Source organism: Rana temporaria, chromosome 5 (assembly GCF_905171775.1).
Source record: "Rana temporaria chromosome 5, aRanTem1.1, whole genome shotgun sequence".
NCBI classification, from domain to species: Eukaryota; Metazoa; Chordata; class Amphibia; order Anura; family Ranidae; genus Rana; species Rana temporaria.
In genome coordinates this window covers 298052825-298071568 of record NC_053493.1, presented here as the reverse complement: position 1 = coordinate 298071568, position 18744 = coordinate 298052825, and the positions used below count along the sequence as shown (strand labels likewise).

The window sequence follows — 18744 nt, the reverse complement described above, 5'->3', positions numbered from 1 at the left end:
GGGTATCACAGCTCTGGCTGTATCAAGAAAGAACTTGAGTAATGACTTAATTGAGGAAATTGTACCTGGGATTACTAAAAGCAACACCACCTTGGAACTAAGCTAGTATATACCTGTTCTGCTTTGTCCCAAAATTGCTTAATTAGAGGGCAACTCCACCAGATGTGCAAGAGTCGGTTAACTCCCGAGAGGCATTACTAACATTCATTTGAATCTATAGCAGATATTTGGTGCAACTTATAAGGAGATCTATACCATACTGGGTTAGCAACTTATAGTTTGTTTCTTGCATCCTGCTAGCCATACTCAAGTTATGCGCAAGTAAAAAAAAACCATCTAGATATATGTTGTTCTGTTAAACATTCAGTTCACTTTCCCATTCTCTTAAATAACATGCCTTCTCCAGTTATTTTTAAAGTAATAATTAATACCAAAAAGAGACAGAATGGGAAGGTATTTTCCCGAAAATGCATATTTGTTCAAACAGCGTGAGTTTCGAATTTAACTGATTAGGCTTAGCTATCTCAAAGCGGAACTTCAGTAATTTTCTCATCTTTCCATCTATTAAATCTTCTGCCCTTGTTGTTTTAACTTTGGATAGTAAAACATTTTTTCTGCCAGTAAATACCTTGTACTGCCCACTTCCTTTTTTCTTATCTGGTCATTAACCTAGGTATATGACATCATGCACAGCTTTCTCTCTCTCACTCTCGTGAAAGTTTGCCAGGAAGGGTGTGATGAGTGATACGATGGCCAATGAGAGCTACAGAGCTGGAGGAGGTGAGCCTGTCTGTGCAAATCCAAGAAAGAAAGAAAATTATTGCAGCCAGACTTGGTGGAGGGAGATTTCTGCAGCATATTTGGCACGTACAGAAACACACACACACACACACACACACACACACACACATATATATATTAAATTATATTCAAAGTGGTTGGAGGGAAGCTTCAGGAATGGCAAAGATGTTTTTGTTACAAATTATGTGAGCAGACTGTAGTTCCTCTTTAATCAAATGTTTAGGCTGTAGATATTGAAACCAGGCTTCTCTTGGTGGATCTAAAGGGTGGAATATTTGCCGATATGATTTTATTTCTCTTCCTTGCATACATTAATTAATACAACTTTTTTTCCAGCTTAAAAAAGCAGTATTTCCTTTTATAGGTGTTAATGAACCATTATTTGTAGCAAGCTGGAAATTAGCGAATATCTGTTTCATAGCTTCAAATCTATGCCCATAAAAAATAATAAAGTTGGGAGTGGAGGCCATAATGCTGATGTTATGCACGGCAATGTATATATTGGACCTGTACTCATTTATTGCTCTATAGAATCCCATAACCTGAATTGATATTTATCAAACAAGTCCAGTATATGGGCCTGATGTGATGCTTTATACTATAATTCAATATTGAGTAATGCTATTCCCCCCTTATTGTTTTGCTCTAGTGAGGATCTCCATTTCAATAATTTTAGCCTCTTCCTATTAATCTGAATGACCTTGAAGTTTGTAAACTTACGTTGTGAAGATCCCCACACATTTACCTCTTTGAATTCTTTGAAACATATTAATTTGCCTTGTGGGTAGGCACTGTTTCACCTTCACAGAGCCTGCCTTCTGAACTACAGAGTTGCTGAGAGAATGTGTATTTAGGGCACAGTCAGTACAGGAATCACTTTTTGCAGGCAGTAATTCATATTGAGATATGCAATCTTTAGAAGTTAAAAGTAAACAACAGAGGAGAAGCTGCAAGGAATCCAGGAAGTTGCGAAAAGAGACGAGCAGCAGGCAGGCAGCACTCAAGACATGAAAGGAGATTTTTCAACTTATCCTAAACTGGATTGTCAAACATTTACAAACTAACTATTGTTTGTATTGCTATTACAATACTGATGTTATAAAATTAAAGTGTTTGGTCTGACCATAAATACCCTTTACAACACAAGTTCCAGGTTCTAGCCGAAAGAGTATAGACAACACACTTGTTTGTCTTAGATTAAAGTAGAGAAGAGTTAAAACACCAGGTGATTTTCTATTGCTGCATTTGTTGCCACTGAGTGGATTAATTCCCTCTATTTGTTCTGGTGACCATTGTCGAAGCAGTGAGAAGTCCTCCAATGTGGACACCTGTCCTGGTGTAAACTGTCCAATAAAGGGACTCCTTACAGTAGGTGTTTGTGATATTGTGCTTTTAGCACGACAGCGTCGCGCTGATACTCGGCGACAGGGTGCCGAGATCTCGCCGACATCTCACACTCACTGGAATAGTGACAGCACATCCCAGCAAGCGCGTCATAGAAGCGACGGGAGATCCGACTTGGATTCCCGCCAATTCTACACGTGTGCGGCGTTTGTTATGAATCCTGAGGGGGAAGTCCCCGCCGGATTTTAAATAAAAATCCGGCATGGGTCCCCCCTCAGGAGCATACCGGGCCCTTAGGTCTGTTATGGGTTGTAAGGAGAGCCCCCCTACGCCGAAAAAAACGGCGTAGGGGGTCCCCCTACAATCCATACCAGACCCGTATCCAAAGCACGCTACCCGGCCAGCCAGGAAGGGAGTGGGGACGAGCGAGCGCCCCCCCCCCTCCTGAGCCGTACCAGGCTGCATGCCCTCAACATGGGGGGGGTTGGGTGCTCTGGGGCAGGGGGGCGCACTGCGGCCCCCCCCACCTCAGAGCACCCTGTCCCCATGTTGATGAGGACAGGGCCCCTTCCCGACAACCCTGGCCGTTGGTTGTCGGGGTATGCGGGCGGGAGGATTATCGGAATCTGGGAGCCCCCTTTAATAAGGGGGCCCCCAGATACCGGCCCCCCACCCTAAGTGAATGAGTATGGGGTACATCGTACCCCTACCCATTCACCTGCAAGAAAAGTGGTAAAAACACAAATAAACCACACAGTGTATTAAAATATTTTATTTTTCTGCTCCGGAGGCCGCCCCCTGTCTTCTTTATTAGCTCTTTTACCAGGGGGGGCTTCTTCTTTGACGTCTTCGGGTGGGTGGGGGCCGCCGTCTGGTTCTCTTCCACCGCCGGGGGGGGGGGTGGCTTTTAAAAAAGCCCCCACCCCCCCGGCGGGTTTCCTCCGGCGTCTTCGGCGGGGCTCTTCTTCTTCCGCTATCCCGACGGGTCTTCTCAACTCTCCGGGGTTCTCCTTCTGTCTTCGCCGCTCTCCGTTGTTGACTCGGCGCACCCCGGTTCTTCGTCTCGCTGTCCGGTGTCTTCTTCCGTGATGTACGTCTTCTCCTTCCGTGCTGTGATGAGTTCTTCTTCCGTGCTGTGACGTCATGTTCTTCACTTCTCTCCTTCTCCCGATGTTGCCACGCCGGTCCTCCTCGCTGAAATGACGGATGCGCGCCTTGCATCGGACCTATATAGGCCTCACAGTCCCATCATGCTCTGTACCTACCCATGTGATACCTACCCACGTGGTAGGTATCACATGGGTAGGTACAGAGCATGATGGGACTGTGAGGCCTATATAGGTCCGATGCAAGGCGCGCATCCGTCATTTCAGCGAGGAGGACCGGCGTGGCAACATCGGGAGAAGGAGAGAAGTGAAGAACATGACGTCACAGCACGGAAGAAGAACTCATCACAGCACGGAAGGAGAAGACGTACATCACGGAAGAAGACACCGGACAGCGAGACGAAGAACCGGGGTGCGCCGAGTCAACAACGGAGAGCGGCGAAGACAGAAGGAGAACCCCGGAGAGTTGAGAAGACCCGTCGGGATAGCGGAAGAAGAAGAGCCCCGCCGAAGACGCCGGAGGAAACCCGCCGGGGGTTGGGGGCTTTTTTAAAAGCCACCCCCCCCCCCGGCGGTGGAAGAGAACCAGACGGCGGCCCCCACCCACCCGAAGACGTCAAAGAAGAAGCCCCCCCTGGTAAAAGAGCTAATAAAGAAGACAGGGGGCGGCCTCCGGAGCAGAAAAATAAAATATTTTAATACACTGTGTGGTTTATTTGTGTTTTTACCACTTTTCTTGCAGGTGAATGGGTAGGGGTACGATGTACCCCATACTCATTCACTTAGGGTGGGGGGCCGGTATCTGGGGGCCCCCTTATTAAAGGGGGCTCCCAGATTCCGATAAGCCTCCCGCCCGCATACCCCGACAACCAACGGCCAGGGTTGTCGGGAAGGGGCCCTGTCCTCATCAACATGGGGACAGGGTGCTCTGAGGTGGGGGGGGCCGCAGTACGCCCCCCTGCCCCAGAGCACCCAACCCCCCCCATGTTGAGGGCATGCAGCCTGGTACGGCTCAGGAGGGGGGGGGCGCTCGCTCGTCCCCACTCCCTTCCTGGCTGGCCGGGTAGCGTGCTTTGGATACGGGTCTGGTATGGATTGTAGGGGGACCCCCTACGCCGTTTTTTTCGGCGTAGGGGGGCTCTCCTTACAACCCATAACAGACCTAAGGGCCCGGTATGCTCCTGAGGGGGGACCCATGCCGGATTTTTATTTAAAATCCGGCGGGGACTTCCCCCTCAGGATTCATAACAAACGCCGCACACGTGTAGAATTGGCGGGAATCCAAGTCGGATCTCCCGTCGCTTCTATGACGGCTCTGTATCCATCGCGGCAAGCCAGCTCGGCGCTGGCTCCCGCGATGGGGCTCGTAGGTGCTCAATCTCGCTGAGAAAGAGAGCGAGATTGACACAAAATCGGGTTCACCTACTGTACATTTTGTACATTTTTACTTTTGAATCTTCATCTCGGAAATGAAAAGAAATCTCCTCAATGGGACACAGCAGACAGAGGCTATGAGCTTTTCAATGTTATCAAGCATGTTGTGTGAAGCTCCTTCTTCAATATAGTGACAATCTGCAGAAGAAAAATCTTCTTTAGCTGCCTTCAATACTGCCTCAATATCTCTCTTCATACCCAACTGTTAAGAAATAGGAGTAAAAGAAGAGGTGTGGTGTTTTTTTAGCCCTGGGTGAAGATGGCTAGAATAAGGCCATGTATGAGGAAATGTGATGGAGAATTCTATCTTAGTCGTATAGACAGCTTGTTGTGTGCTCAATGGCCTTTAGCTGAGCGAATGTTTGCCTGCAACTCTGCATTGGCTCCCTTTCACCTGGTCTCCACCATAGTTACACGTGAGGGTATTTCTCTGTGGAGTACTTATGGAACAGGGTGCGGAGTATAGGGTAAACATGTCCGTAAGGAATACACAGTAACCCAGGTGTAAACAGTCCTGTAACTAATTTGCATAGAGAAAATCAGGAAAACACTGCATTTGGTTACTAGATGGCCCTGGTGATCATAGTAAATAGATATTTATCAAAAGAGAACAGCTATTCCCTACCAGCTCTAAGACCCCATTCACACCTGGGCGTTTTGTAGCTTGAAGCCTGAAGCTACAAAACGCTGGAGGGGAAAAAATCTATTATTATTCTCTATGGAGTTGGTTCACATCTCCACTACAAAACGCCTGAAGCCAGAAGTTCAAAAACGCCAGAAGCTCAAACAAGTTCTGGGGCTTTTTTTTTTGGCAGATTTGGGCGTTTTTCTGTTTTTAACATTGGTGACCCTAGACCTGTCCAAATTCGCGTAAAAAAACGCTGCAAATATCGCGGCAAAACGCTGTAAAAAATGCCGCAAAATCGCGGCAAAACGCTACGCTCAGGTGTGAATGCAGCCTAAGCCCGAAAACTCAGCGTTCACATGACCACTGAGCCATCAGTTCTTGGTCAGCTCTGAGCAGAGAGCAGTGACTGTCAATCAGCAATCTATGTTCTGCCCCTCTGGTGATTGTCGGACCACTGGGCTGGGGAAGGGGAGGGAGAAGCTGGCTCCAGCTCTTAGCCACACAATTAAATTCAGCTGTCAATTAGGCATCAATTAGGCATCTGGGTGGATCCTGGCAATATTGTTGGGATTCTTTCAGAGCCTGGTTGGCTCTGTGATATCTGCCCACTGTCGGCTTATTTTTTGATCACAAGAGAGCACAAGTGCACTCCTGTGACCCACAAAATAAGTATGGCCAAAAAAGCTTTAGCCATACTTCTCTTTTAAGGATTAGTTAAGGTTCGGAATGAACTCAGTTCAGCCTGAACCCATGGGACATATGATCGCAGGCTGTCATTCCAATCATCTGCAGCTGTTGAATTTATAAGACTTTGCACAGCTTGTGTTTTGATTCAGCTGAAGCATATTTAGTACATTTAAACTGGACTATATAGCCGAGAGCTGCATAAAGTAAGATGCTCCTAACAGTGCATTGTGCTTGGAAGGGGGAACCACACCCTGTTTGCATCCTGTTCCATAAGTACTCCACAGAGAAATACCCTTGACAGAGTTTAGTGATAACAGGGTCAGAATTAGGAGAGGCAGAAAGTGATATTCAGAATGTGAGTTGTGCTTTATCTCATAGAGGAAAACCAAAGTTGCTGGATGTGAGGATCTGCTTGCAGCCTGAAAAGTGATAACCTGCTAACCCACTGATGAGAGATTAAGGTGGGCATGAGCTAGCTATGATGAATGTATGTGCTGAGCATATTGGATGCATGGCAGGGAGTGCTAAGTGTTTGGGAGAGAATAGTGGGGTATCTTCTCTAATCTCTGTGCTGTACATGACATACTCCACACTATTACTGTGTAAATGCTGTGTCTATTATATATACTCCATACTAGAGTAGTTTCATAATAAAGGACAAAAGTTTTTTTGTACTACTAGAACTTATGGATTTCCCCTTGTTTAAGAAATAATCACAATGTTGTGAGTCATATTACTGTAACTGTAATTCATATACTGACAATTTTAGCAGAAACGTGTTGCTTTATCCATTTAACCGCTGCCAAGAAACGACAGATGTCCTTTAAATAAAGATATGACCTCATCCTGTCATAAGTGTACCCCTAGAGATATTTTTACTTTTCAAATTAGTTTACGGTAACAGTTGTAACGAATAATAAACATTTGAATCAAATTTGATCATTTTTAGATATACCATTACAAAACATAAAAGATTGTTGGAAAATATTTTAAATATGTTTTAGAATTGGGTACTTTTTTACTGGTGATAAACACACTATAGTCAGGTAAACAAAACAAAAAAAAACAAAAAAAAATTACAATCACAAAAAGGGGCAAAACGCTAGAAAAGTGTATATGATTGAGGTGTTTGGAGATACACTGAACTAGATGATGGGTATAAATCTGTTTTAAGCACATAGTTATAATTTCCAATACTAAGAGTCTAGGTAGTTGTAGTGGCAAGAAAAAGATATTAAAATAAACATTTTGATCTTGAGTTAAGTGAGCTGACCCTTTTATTATTGTCTTGTTTGTACTGCATTTTGTAGCTGGGAAAAACACAGACTGGAACACTTTTGGTTTACAGTAATCTCAATGGAGAGGGAACAATCTATTGAATCCATACCTGAAGCCTCTTTCAGGATCTAAAGGTTTTGAAATCTATCTTGAAAATATAACTACCGTAAGCTCCAAAACAAGATGGATATCTGTAACTGAATAGCATATATCTCTATATGTACACAGACTCTGAGTTAGAGAGTACTGGAACATACAAAAACTAAAGGAAGATTGTAGACTGGGGAAACAGGGACTAAGAAGGTTAATGATATGAACATATCTGCACCCCACCCCCAAACCAAAAAGGAGAATTGCTTGACCCTATGGCAAAGATCTATGCATCACTTCAATATCACTTGGTTAACATTTAAAACGTTTTGTTCAACAACGTTTTGTCTTGCCGAAGAATTTAATTTAACATTTATAGCAAAAAAAAAAACGACTTTCCCTTTTTCTTGTAATCATTTTTTTGTGCACTTTCTGTGACGCGGTCAAAAAGCAGTGTACATTCTTGGCATTTGTAAGATGCCGAGAAAGAAGCTAGATGCTAGAATTCATGTGTAGGCGCTAAATCATTGTTAAAAAAAAAAGGACAACCATGGTTCGGAAGAACAGGTGAAAATAGCAGAAGCAAGGTATGAGTGGCACGCAAAGTACACTGTGCTACTTTTTTATGAAAAGAAAGAAAGTGTAAGTAAAAAATATAACACAGAACATAAGAGCATGCGTGTTCTGGAAACAAAGTTCCAGTTATAGTATAGAGTTTTGCGAGTTGGTCTGCAGGGAACTCGGTACACTATTTTCTCCACTCAAGTATATCAGCCCTTCTAATGCTCTTTATTAATTGGTCCCAGTTAAAATGTTAACATTTGACTATTTATCCTGATATAAAGTTAGTTCCTTGCATGAAGGTTGAAAAAAATGTTTAGGCATCAGTAGCCCCCCCACCCCGCTCTTCATTCGATCTAGCCATGTGGACATCTGCAGCTCTTCTCCCCCCTCACTTCTGGGTCTCAATGGGTTTTGGTGGAGCACCAGGAGTCATTGGTTCCTGATTCTGTCAATCGAAGATAGTGACAAAAGGAGTAGGGGGGGGGGGGAAGTTGAGTCCCGCTGCCTGTGTCGGTGGATGACAGAGGGGAAGCCAGAAGGCTTGGGGCCGCTCTGTGCAATTCTATTGCAGGGAACAGGTAGGTATAGAAATGTTTATTTAAAAAAAAAAAAAATATATATATATATATATATATATATATATATATATATATAATATACACACACAGTATCTCACAAAAGTGAGTACATCCCTCACATTTTTGTAAATAATTTTATTATATCTTTTCATGTGACAACGCTGAAGAAAAACCTACGCTTTGTTACAATGTAAAGTAGTAGGTATGTACAGCTTTGTATAACAGTGTATATTTGCTGTCCCCTTAAAATAAATCAACACACAGCCATTAATGTTTAAACCGCTGGCAACAAATATGCGTACACCTCTAAGTGAAAATGTCCAAATTGGTCCCAATTAGCTATTTTCCCTCCCCGATGTCATGTGACTCATTAGTGTTACAAGGTCTCAGGTGTGAGGAGTATGTGTGTTAAATTTGGTGATATTGCTCTCATTCTCTCATACTGGTCACTGGAAGTTCAACATGGCACCTCATGGCAAAGAACTCTCTGAGGATCTGGAAAAAAAGAATTGTTGCTCTACATAAAGATTGCAGAGGCTATAAGAAGATTGCCAAGACCCTGAAACTGAGTGGCCAAGACCATAGAGCAGTTTAACAGGACAGGTTCCATTCAGAACAGTCCTCAAAAGACCAAAGAAGCTGAGTGCACATGCTCAGCGGCAAGTGTGTCTTGCCTACAGTCAAGCATGGTGGTGGGAGTGTCATGGTCTGGGGCTGCATGAGTGCTGCCGGCCAGGGCCGTCTTTAATATGGTTTGGACCCTGGGCAAACATTTTTTTGGGCCCCACTCCAGCTTATTTTGGGCCTGGCTGGTTCACATGTATGTTTTGGCGATCCTCATTTGTGCAGGTACAGCAGCACAAAATGTTTTTTTTTTTTTCAAAGGGGGTTGCTTTGGGCCCCCAACAATGACAGGGCCCTGGGCAGATGCCTTATTTGCCCTGTGGTAAAGACGGCCCTGCTGCCGGCACTGGGGAGCTACAGTTCATTGAGGGAACCATGAATCAACCAGCTCCCTGACGTCGTCAGGGAGGAGTGGAAGAGGACTCCAGTGGCAACCTGCGAAGCTCTGGTGAACTCCATGCCCAAGTGGGTTAAGGCTGCATTCACACCTTTGCGTAGGTGATTTGCGGCGTATTGCGGCGACATAAAATAGGCGTTTTGCGGCGACAAAACGCGTCGTTTTTAGCCTTGTTTTTTTCTGGAGGGGTGATTTTAACATTGTCGGCTATGCCCGAACGCCGAAGCCGCCCAAAAAAAAGGGTTCGGGACTTGTTTTGAGCTTCAGGCGTTTCGGCGTGGAGATGTGAACCATCTCCATAGCTGACAATGTAAAATCACCCCTCCAGCGTATTGCAGGCTGCAATAGCGGTGGGCGTCTAGCGTGAAAACGCGCAGGTGTGAATGCAGCCTAAGGCAGTGCTGGAAAATAATGGTGACCAAACAAAATATTGACTTTGGGCCCAATTTGGACATTTGCACTTGGAAGTGTACTCCATTTTATTACCAGTGGTTTAGACATTAATGGCTGTGTGTTTAGTTATTTTGAGGGGACAGCAAATATACCCTGTTATACAAGCTGTACACTCACTACTTTACATTCTAATAACGTGTTATTTCTTCAGTGTTGTCACAAGAAAAGATATAATAAAATATTTTCAAAAATCTGTGGGGTGTACTCACTTTGTGAGATACTGTGTGTGTGTGTGTGTGTGTGTGTGTGTGTGTGTGTGTGTGTGTGTGTGTGTGTGTGTGTGTATTACACACACACACACACATACATACATATATAACCTTCAAAACCACTTTAAGATCTGAGTGTAGATCCACTTTTAAATTTATTAGATCACAATGTAAATACAAATAATGGTGGCATAAAACAATACAGTACCGTATTTAACGGCGTATAACGTGCACTTTTTCCCCTTAAAATCAGGGGGAAATCGTGGGTGCGCGTTATACGCCGATCCGCTGTCTGAGCGCCGCCGCCGACTCTGCTTGGCTCCGCTCGTGGTCACGCCCTGTGCCGCCTCCTAGCCTTTATGCAAGAGGAGCCGAGCGTGGCCGAGCATAGCCGAGTGTACTGCGCTCGGTATATGTCGGCAGCAGCATTCAGAGACAGAGCGGGAGAGCTCAGACAGTGCAGGAGAGCTCAGAGACAGCGCGGGAGAAGCGCGGAGGACACCACCGAGGCCGCAGACGGACGCCGGACAAGGCTGCCGATGGACGCCGGGCAAGACCCCGACAAACTAAGTAATTCATTTTTTTTCCAGGAATTTCCCTTCTAGAGTATGGCTGCGCGTTATAGGAAGATAAATACGGTATATATGCTGAAAAGCTTAAACACGGCACACAGGCCTTTAGAGAGATCTTTTAGATATCTTTTATCAAAACCAGCCGACCAATATGTTGTCCTTATATGTACATGGCATCTCACCAATGTCCTGTACGCACTTTATTATCTTTTGACTGTAATCCTTCTTAGAGTGTTTATTTCTTGACATTGTATATTGACAGGGAAAATTATAAAATGATGAAACAGTTGGCAGAATACAGGCCAGTCTGTTATATTCTGCTAATGCTTTGTCTTCTTTCCTGTTTTACATATTGTATTCCTGTTTGCTGCTAAGAATTGCCTGCTGATATTCAAACACAAGCCAGGAGAAATAAAACCTCACATCTTGGCCCTTCTGTGTAAAACACTTTAAGCACATTTAGGGTGACATAAGGAGGTGAGCATTAATCATGTATCACCAAAACCCCCACCTTCATTATTTCTTAGTTAAATGCTCGGCATGAAGCAAAATGTCTGCTGGTGATGGCTTACTTTAATTTGCATCTTACGCAAGCCAGACATATATATTGATATAATCACTCATTATACGATTGTGCGAGTATCCTTACATGTTCTTTCGGCCTACAAAAACAATAGACAAAAGCAATAAATATCAATACTTTTTTGGGGATCCGGTGGATAGGCCTGGCTACTTAAACAAAGCACAAAGACTGCGTGTGAGTCATCAAGTTTCCTTGTACTCAACAATGACAATTGCTGCTCATATTACTTGCTGACACCTCACTTAATGTGGTTGTGTTGCCCCCTACTGGCCAGTACAGATACAGCAATGGTTTAACCATACAACTTTATTAAGTTAGAATGCCAGTAATATTTCTAGCTGCAAAATGTTATTTCATGGAGCATCTTACCTAATGTTATTAGCCAAGTCACAGGAACAAAGGGAAGCAAGAATAATGAAAATCTCCCTCTGCAGAAATGGCTTGGATTTAATATTTCAGTAGATCTTTTTTTTTTTTACCCTGGCTGAAAAGTGCTTTTGTCCAAGGGTTATTGCGACTAAAAAATAAAGGGAAAAAAGCAGATGTGCACTGTAAAACAATGTTGGCAGTATCTGATCCCTGCCAGAGCTTTAATTACTTTCTCAAACAGACAAATGAACAGACTGAAAAAACAAACAAAGCTGATTAAAATCAAGAAGAGAAAAGCAATTAATTATGTAAAAAATGCAGATATAACCAGTTAATAAAGTGGACTAATACCCCTCCAAATTAGAAGACATTGGCTTTAATTAGGATGGCTAAAATTAGATAAATGTTTTGTCATGAGATGTAAAAAACAAAAGAATTAATATTAACAATGACTCCATTCTGGATTCAGAATTTATCCACAGATAGGACTACATTTGGATGAGAAGTGGATAGGACAGTTATGATTTAGTTATATAGCAGACACACAGAAAACATATGTTCAAAAGCAGGTGTAATGAATATATTGCCAATGCAATGCTGGATTCAAGTGTAATATTCATTGCTGAATTTCTGCAGATGACTGATGAAAATAGTGACAGGCTTTTTCCCTGTGCTGTTCCCAGGAGAAATCCAAGATCGGTAGAAAGGCTGTGGTAGCAACATTACCTTTTTTGACAGATTAAAATAGAAGAGGTCTAGTTTCTGCAAAGGATTATTTGTAGTCTTTGAGGTTTGGCTTGATGGTTTGAAAACCTCCCTTGGCACAGTACAATGTCTAGGAATCATATAATAAAGTATTAATTCATTCACCTGGGCCAAATGTACCAAATGGGTCAGAGAAGGTGAATCTTAGCTACATATAATCACATTAGATACAATTTTACTGAACACAGACCTCCTATGAAAAAAAGGAAGTGGGGTAAATCAGGCAAGCTATATTTTACAGACGTGACCTATAACGATAGTTTTTTCCAGGCTGTAAAGTTATCTGTGTTATACAAAATATTTTATTTGTAATACTTAGAACTTTGCTCCCTACCCTGCCCTAGGTAATTCTTTTGAGCTGTTCATTATCTTTATTGCGAAATACAATAAATGGCTCTTTTGGTATGGTTGAAAAGTGGAAAAGATAATTTATAGTTTGGGCACTAAAATCTGTAATAATTCCAGATGAGGTTTCTAGAAGCTACATGCGTACATTCATCAAATACATACTTGAATATTCAGCTAAGCGAGCATTGTCCTGCTGTGGATCAGCTGCTGCACACTAGGGGCCTGATTCCCAAAAAAGCTGCCTAACTTAACTTTCAGCAGTTAAGTTACACTGACTTAAAATCTCTACCTAAGTGCCTGATCCACAAAGCACTTACCTAGAAATTTCAGGCCGTGTAACTTAAGTGCCGCCGTCGCAAGGCGGTCCTCCTCTCCGGGGGGCGTTTAAAATTTAAATGAGGCGCGCTCCCGCGCCGGCCGCACTGCGCATGCATGTGACGTCATTTTCCCGACGTGCAGCGCGTCAACGTAATTGACGCCGGGCGGCTTTGTGGATTGCGACGGGACACTAAAGTTGCGACGGGTGAAAAAAAATATACGCGCCGGGAAAACAAATAATTATAAAAAAAAATGACAGCGTCGCTCAGCATGCATTCCTGAGAGGGAGAACTCCATGCCAATTTTCAAAGAAAAAACCGGCATGGGTTCCCCCCCCCCAGGAGCATACCAGGCCCTTAGGTCTGGTATGGGTTGTAAGGAGACCCCCCCACGCCGAAAATTCGACGTAGGGGGTCCCCCTACAATCCATACCAGACCCGTATCCAAAGCACGCTACCCGGCCGGTCAGGAAGGGAGTGGGGACGAGCGAGCGCCCCCCCCTCCTGAGCCGTGCCAGGCCGCATGCCCTCAACATGGGGGGGTTGGGTGCTCTGGGGCAGGGGGGCGCACTGCGGGCCCCCCCACCCCAGAGCACCCTGTCCCCATGTTGATGAGGACAGGACCTCTTCCCGACAACCCTTGCCGTTGGTTGTCCGGGGTCTGCGGGCGGGGGCTTACCGGAATCTGGGAGTCCCCTCAAATAAGGGGGCCCCCAGATACCGGCCCCCCACCCTAAGTGAATGGATATGGGGTACATCGTACCCCTACCCATTCACCTGGAGGCAAAAAGTAAAAGTTAGTAAACACACAACACAAGGGTTTTTAAAATAATTTATTATTCTGCTCCGGAGGCCCCCCCTGTCTTCTTTATTAGCTCTATTACCAGGGGGGGCTTCTTCTTCCACTCTCTGGGGGTCTTCTTCCACTCTCCGGGGGTCTTCTTCCACTCTCCGGGGGGGGTTTCTTCTTCCGCTCTCCGGGGGGGGGGCTTCTCCGCTCTCCGGGGGTCTTCTCTCTTCGCCGCTCTCCGCTGTTGACTCGGCGAACCCCGGTTCTTCTCCAGCTGTCCGGTGCCTTCTTCTTCAGCGCTGGCTGCCTGCTATCTTTGTGTGTTAGCTCAATTAGTAACAGGCAGCCAGCGCGGTCTTCTGTGACGTCAGGTTCTTCTCTTCCCTTCTTCCGATGTTGACTCGTCGCCTCTTGTCGCTGTAATGATGGAAGCGCGCCTTGCATCCCATTTATATAGGCATCACCGTCCCATCATGCTCCGGCAGCCAGCGCTGAAGAAGAAGGCACCGGACAGCTGGAGAAGAACCGGGGTTCGCCGAGTCAACAGCGGAGAGCGGCGAAGAGAGAAGAAGACCCCCGGAGAGCGGAGAAGCCCCCCCCCCCGGAGAGCGGAAGAAGAAACCCCCCCCGGAGAGTGGAAGAAGACCCCCGGAGAGTGGAAGAAGACCCCCGGAGAGTGGAAGAAGAAGCCCCCCCTGGTAATAGAGCTAATAAAGAAGACAGGGGGGGCCTCCGGAGCAGAATAATAAATTATTTTAAAAACCCTTGTGTTGTGTGTTTACTAACTTTTACTTTTTGCCTCCAGGTGAATGGGTAGGGGTACGATGTACCCCATATCCATTCACTTAGGGTGGGGGGCCGGTATCTGGGGGCCCCCTTATTTGAGGGGACTCCCAGATTCCGATAAGCCCCCGCCCGCAGACCCCGACAACCAACGGCAAGGGTTGTCGGGAAGAGGTCCTGTCCTCATCAACATGGGGACAGGGTGCTCTGGGGTGGGGGGGCCCGCAGTGCGCCCCCTGCCCCAGAGCACCCAACCCCCCCATGTTGAGGGCATGCGGCCTGGCACGGCTCAGGAGGGGGGGGCGCTCGCTCGTCCCCACTCCCTTCCTGACCGGCCAGGTAGCGTGCTTTGGATACGGGTCTGGTATGGATTGTAGGGGGACCCCTACGTCGAATTTTCGGCGTAGGGGGGGGTCTCCTTACAACCCATACCAGACCTAAGGGCCTGGTATGCTCCTGTGGGGGGAACCCATGCCGGTTTTGAATTAAAAAATTGCCGTGGAGTTCTCCCTCGGGAATGTATACCAAATGCCGTCGCTTGAATGGGCCTTTACAAGGTGTGACTAACTTTCCACATTGTAAAACCAGCCCTAGTTTTGCGCAGGCAAAATCGGAACTTACGCAGAAATCACAGTGCTGGAAAGCGTTGTGGATCTGCTTAAGTCCTCATTTGCATACTCAAAGCTGCATTTCCATGAGAAATGCCCCCAGTGGCGGATGCGGTACTGCATCCTAAGATCTGACCGTGTAAGTGTCTTACACATGTCAGATTTTCTGCCTAACTTTGGAAAAAGCCTTTTGAGGATCGTTTCCAAAGTTAGGCACAGACTGAACAGCAGTTAAGTCTGCGTATCTCTTTTGGGAATCAGGCCCTAGGTTCTGTGCGGTTATCATCTTTTCTTAGGTCGATTGGGGCTGGCTCTTCACGGTTCTTGCAATCAGCCACCCTAAAGATGTGCCACCAGTCCACCTTTACAAAGCCATTGTATGAACACCAATGCCTTCTGGGTAAATGCACATAGTCTGCCGATTAAATCAGCTTTCTAAATTTAAACATTTGATAACAGCTTAAGAATGACTGTGCATAGATTTTAATAGTTTATGTTCCTAAATACTTTTTTATAAGTAATATTAGCTTGTTCATGTGACTTTCTTCCATCTACCTCACTGTCTGGTGACGCATCCTGCATACCTCACAGCAGAGCAGGACATTTGTTTATCCATATGGCTGTAAGGAGCCAATTAGTGTTTTTGTGGTCATGTGTTTGCATATTAAAAACCTGGACTCACATGGCTGGTACTACCGTGCAGACAAAGGACTGCTGTCACTCACAAAGCTGACATCACCCTATAGACCGGGGACCACTGCCACACACAAACGTGGAATTTTCTTGCAGGGAGATGAAGAGCAGTTCGGTGGGGTGGCTTCAGAAAAGAAAATAGCTTAATTGGGGCAGGCACATTAAGAGTGGCAATGCAAAGGGAGGAAGAACAAAATAGCAATGCCACTGAATAAGGAAAGAGGGGGACATACCAGGATCAAAGAGGTAGTTACAAAATAAAGTTACAGTTATGCACAAACATTAGCACACAACAGCAGCTATTAAAGAGCCAAAATTACACGTTTTATTTCTGACAGACCACTTTACAATGCCTTAAAGTGGATCTATACGTGAACAGTGAATATTTGCTCTTATGGGGGATATCCATGTTGTAAAAAGGTTAATTATGGCCAAGCAGTACCCTGGAATATTGAATCTCACCTAAGAAGCAGCAGTTCCATCTCTATTATGTGATATTGGATAGGCACAACTGTTCGGCAAAACAGAAAACAACAGAGGGCACACCGACCTAGTGCATTACCATTACTCGATTTTATAAGAAAAATAAATGACATGTGAATACTCACATAACCCATTTCATGCACAAGCTTGTCAAAAAATGATTAGACCGTCTCCAAATTCACTATACTCAACTGATTGCATGGGAAGACCTCATAGCATCTAGGAATGGCTGATGTGTTTCGAGCCTTCTTCAACAGAGCCAAGTTTGGCTAAGAATACTGTCATGTATCTGCAGTAATGTTTCATGCCCCGTCTGTCTGCTTACCTCTGGTCTGTGTATCAGCTTAGGGACCGTGCTCTCACACCTGTATGTTTAAGTAATTTTCTCTCAGCAAGGCTCCACCTGAAAATAGGATTTTTTTTGTACTCACCGTAAAATCTCTTTCGCTGTTGTCCATGGATGGACACAGCCTTCTCAAGTCTTGACAAGTGGGTTATGTTCATGTTCACAGGAGAGGACTAGGCAGAAACATGTTAGATATTTAAATACATGTTACTTTAACAGAGTTGAACAGCCCCAACTCCTGCGGTCCCTCCAGACATAACCCTCCTCCCTGCAGAATGCAGCCTCAGTTTGTAACAAGCAGTACAAACCTAAAAAGGAGGGGTGGGTGCTGTGTCCGTCCATGGAAAAGGATTTTACAGTGAGTACAAAAAAATCCTATTTTCTCTTATCATCCATGGACGGACACAGCTTTCTCAAGTCTTGACAAGTGGGACGTCCCCAAGCAGTGTCAAAAAACGAGGGGTGGGAACAGTATCAGTAAAAACACACAACTTCACCCCTAACAAACAGAGCTCCTCAATGGAGGAGGTGCAAATTTAAACAGCCACCTGCAAAACCTTGCAGTCGAAAGAAAGCATCAGAAGATGCACTCACATGAACCTTGTAAATTTTGGAAAAAGTGTGAACGGACGACCATGCCGACGCCTTACACACCTGTGAGACAGACGCTTGATGTTGGAAAGCCCAGGAAGCACCAATTGCCTTGGTTCAATGTGCCGTGATGGGAAAGGGGGGAGCCCGCCCCTTAAGAGCATAAGCCTGTATGACAGTCTGCCTGATCCACCAAGAAATGGTGGCCGAGGAGACCGCCAGGCCTTTTTGTGGACCAGATACTGACACAAAAAGTGAGTCAGACCTCCGTAACGGAGCCGTAGCAGACAGGTACACCCGTAAAGCGCGTACCGTGTCCAAAGTATGTAGCGTCAATCTCCTTAGGATGCGCCGGCCGAGGACATGAGGATGGAAGTACAATATCCTTGTTAAGGTGAAAGGCCGAAACCATTTTCGGAAGAAAGCCTTATCCTTATGGAGGACCAAGTATGGTGACTTGCAAGACAAGGCCGCCAAATCAGAAACACATGTGACAGAAGTAATGGCCACCAAAAAGGCCACATTCTGAGATGGTGTCAAGGGAAAAATCTCTCTGATGTTTTCAAAGGGAGGTTTCTGAAGAATCAAGAGCACCATATTCAAATACCAAGGGGGAAGAGGTGGTTCAAGAGGGGGAAGTATATGACGAACCCCCTGCACAAAAGTACCCACCAGAGAATTGGCCGCCAAAGGCCACTGGAAGAGCACAGCCAGGGCTGAGATCTGTCCCTTATTGGTGCTTAAGGCAAGTTTCTGATCCACTCTTCGCTGTAAAAACAGCAGAATCCTAGAAACCGAATGCGTCCGTGGACGCCACCCCATCTCTTCGCACAAAGATGTAGGCCTTCTAGGTGCGATGGTAGATCCTCCTGGAAGAAGACTTCTGTGCCCTCAGCATGGTTGAGATGACAGAGTCGGAAAGACCTCGGTCCCTCAAAACCTGGCTTTCAACAGCCATGCCGTTAAAGCCAGCGACTGTAAAGCAGGATGCAGTATGGGACCTTGAGACAGAAGGTCCTCCCGCATTGGTAGCCGCCAGGGTGCATCCGCCACCAGGCGCACGAGATTGGCGTACCAAGGACGCCAAGGCCAATCTGGAGCCATCAGAATCACCGGAATCCCCTCAGCCTCCACTCTGCGGAGCAGCCGAGAAAGCAACTTCAACTGAGGAAAGGCATAAATTAGCCGATACTGACCCCACAGGGCCACCGACGTGCCTGACACGTCTTCCCAGGGATCTCTGGACCTGGCCACGAACCTCAACACCTTGTGGTTGAGACGAGAGGCCAGGAGATCCACGTCC

At 45.5% G+C, this 18744-nt stretch overlaps 1 protein-coding gene across 2 annotated transcripts in view; it reads right to left on the bottom strand.

Annotated features, from left to right (window-relative positions):
• The window catches only part of METTL4 (methyltransferase like 4), a 276841-nt gene that overhangs the window by 83219 nt on the left and 174878 nt on the right, over positions 1-18744 (bottom strand). Inside the window, exon 8 of one of the 2 annotated variants that reach the window (XM_040354033.1) lies at positions 11814-12552. The exons of the other annotated variant lie outside the window; for it this stretch is intronic. Within the exon in view, the coding sequence (XP_040209967.1) occupies positions 12473-12552 (80 nt within the window). The 3' untranslated portion in view covers positions 11814-12472. Of the gene's footprint in view, positions 1-11813; positions 12553-18744 lie in introns of those variants that run through there. 2 annotated transcript variants of the gene reach the window in all.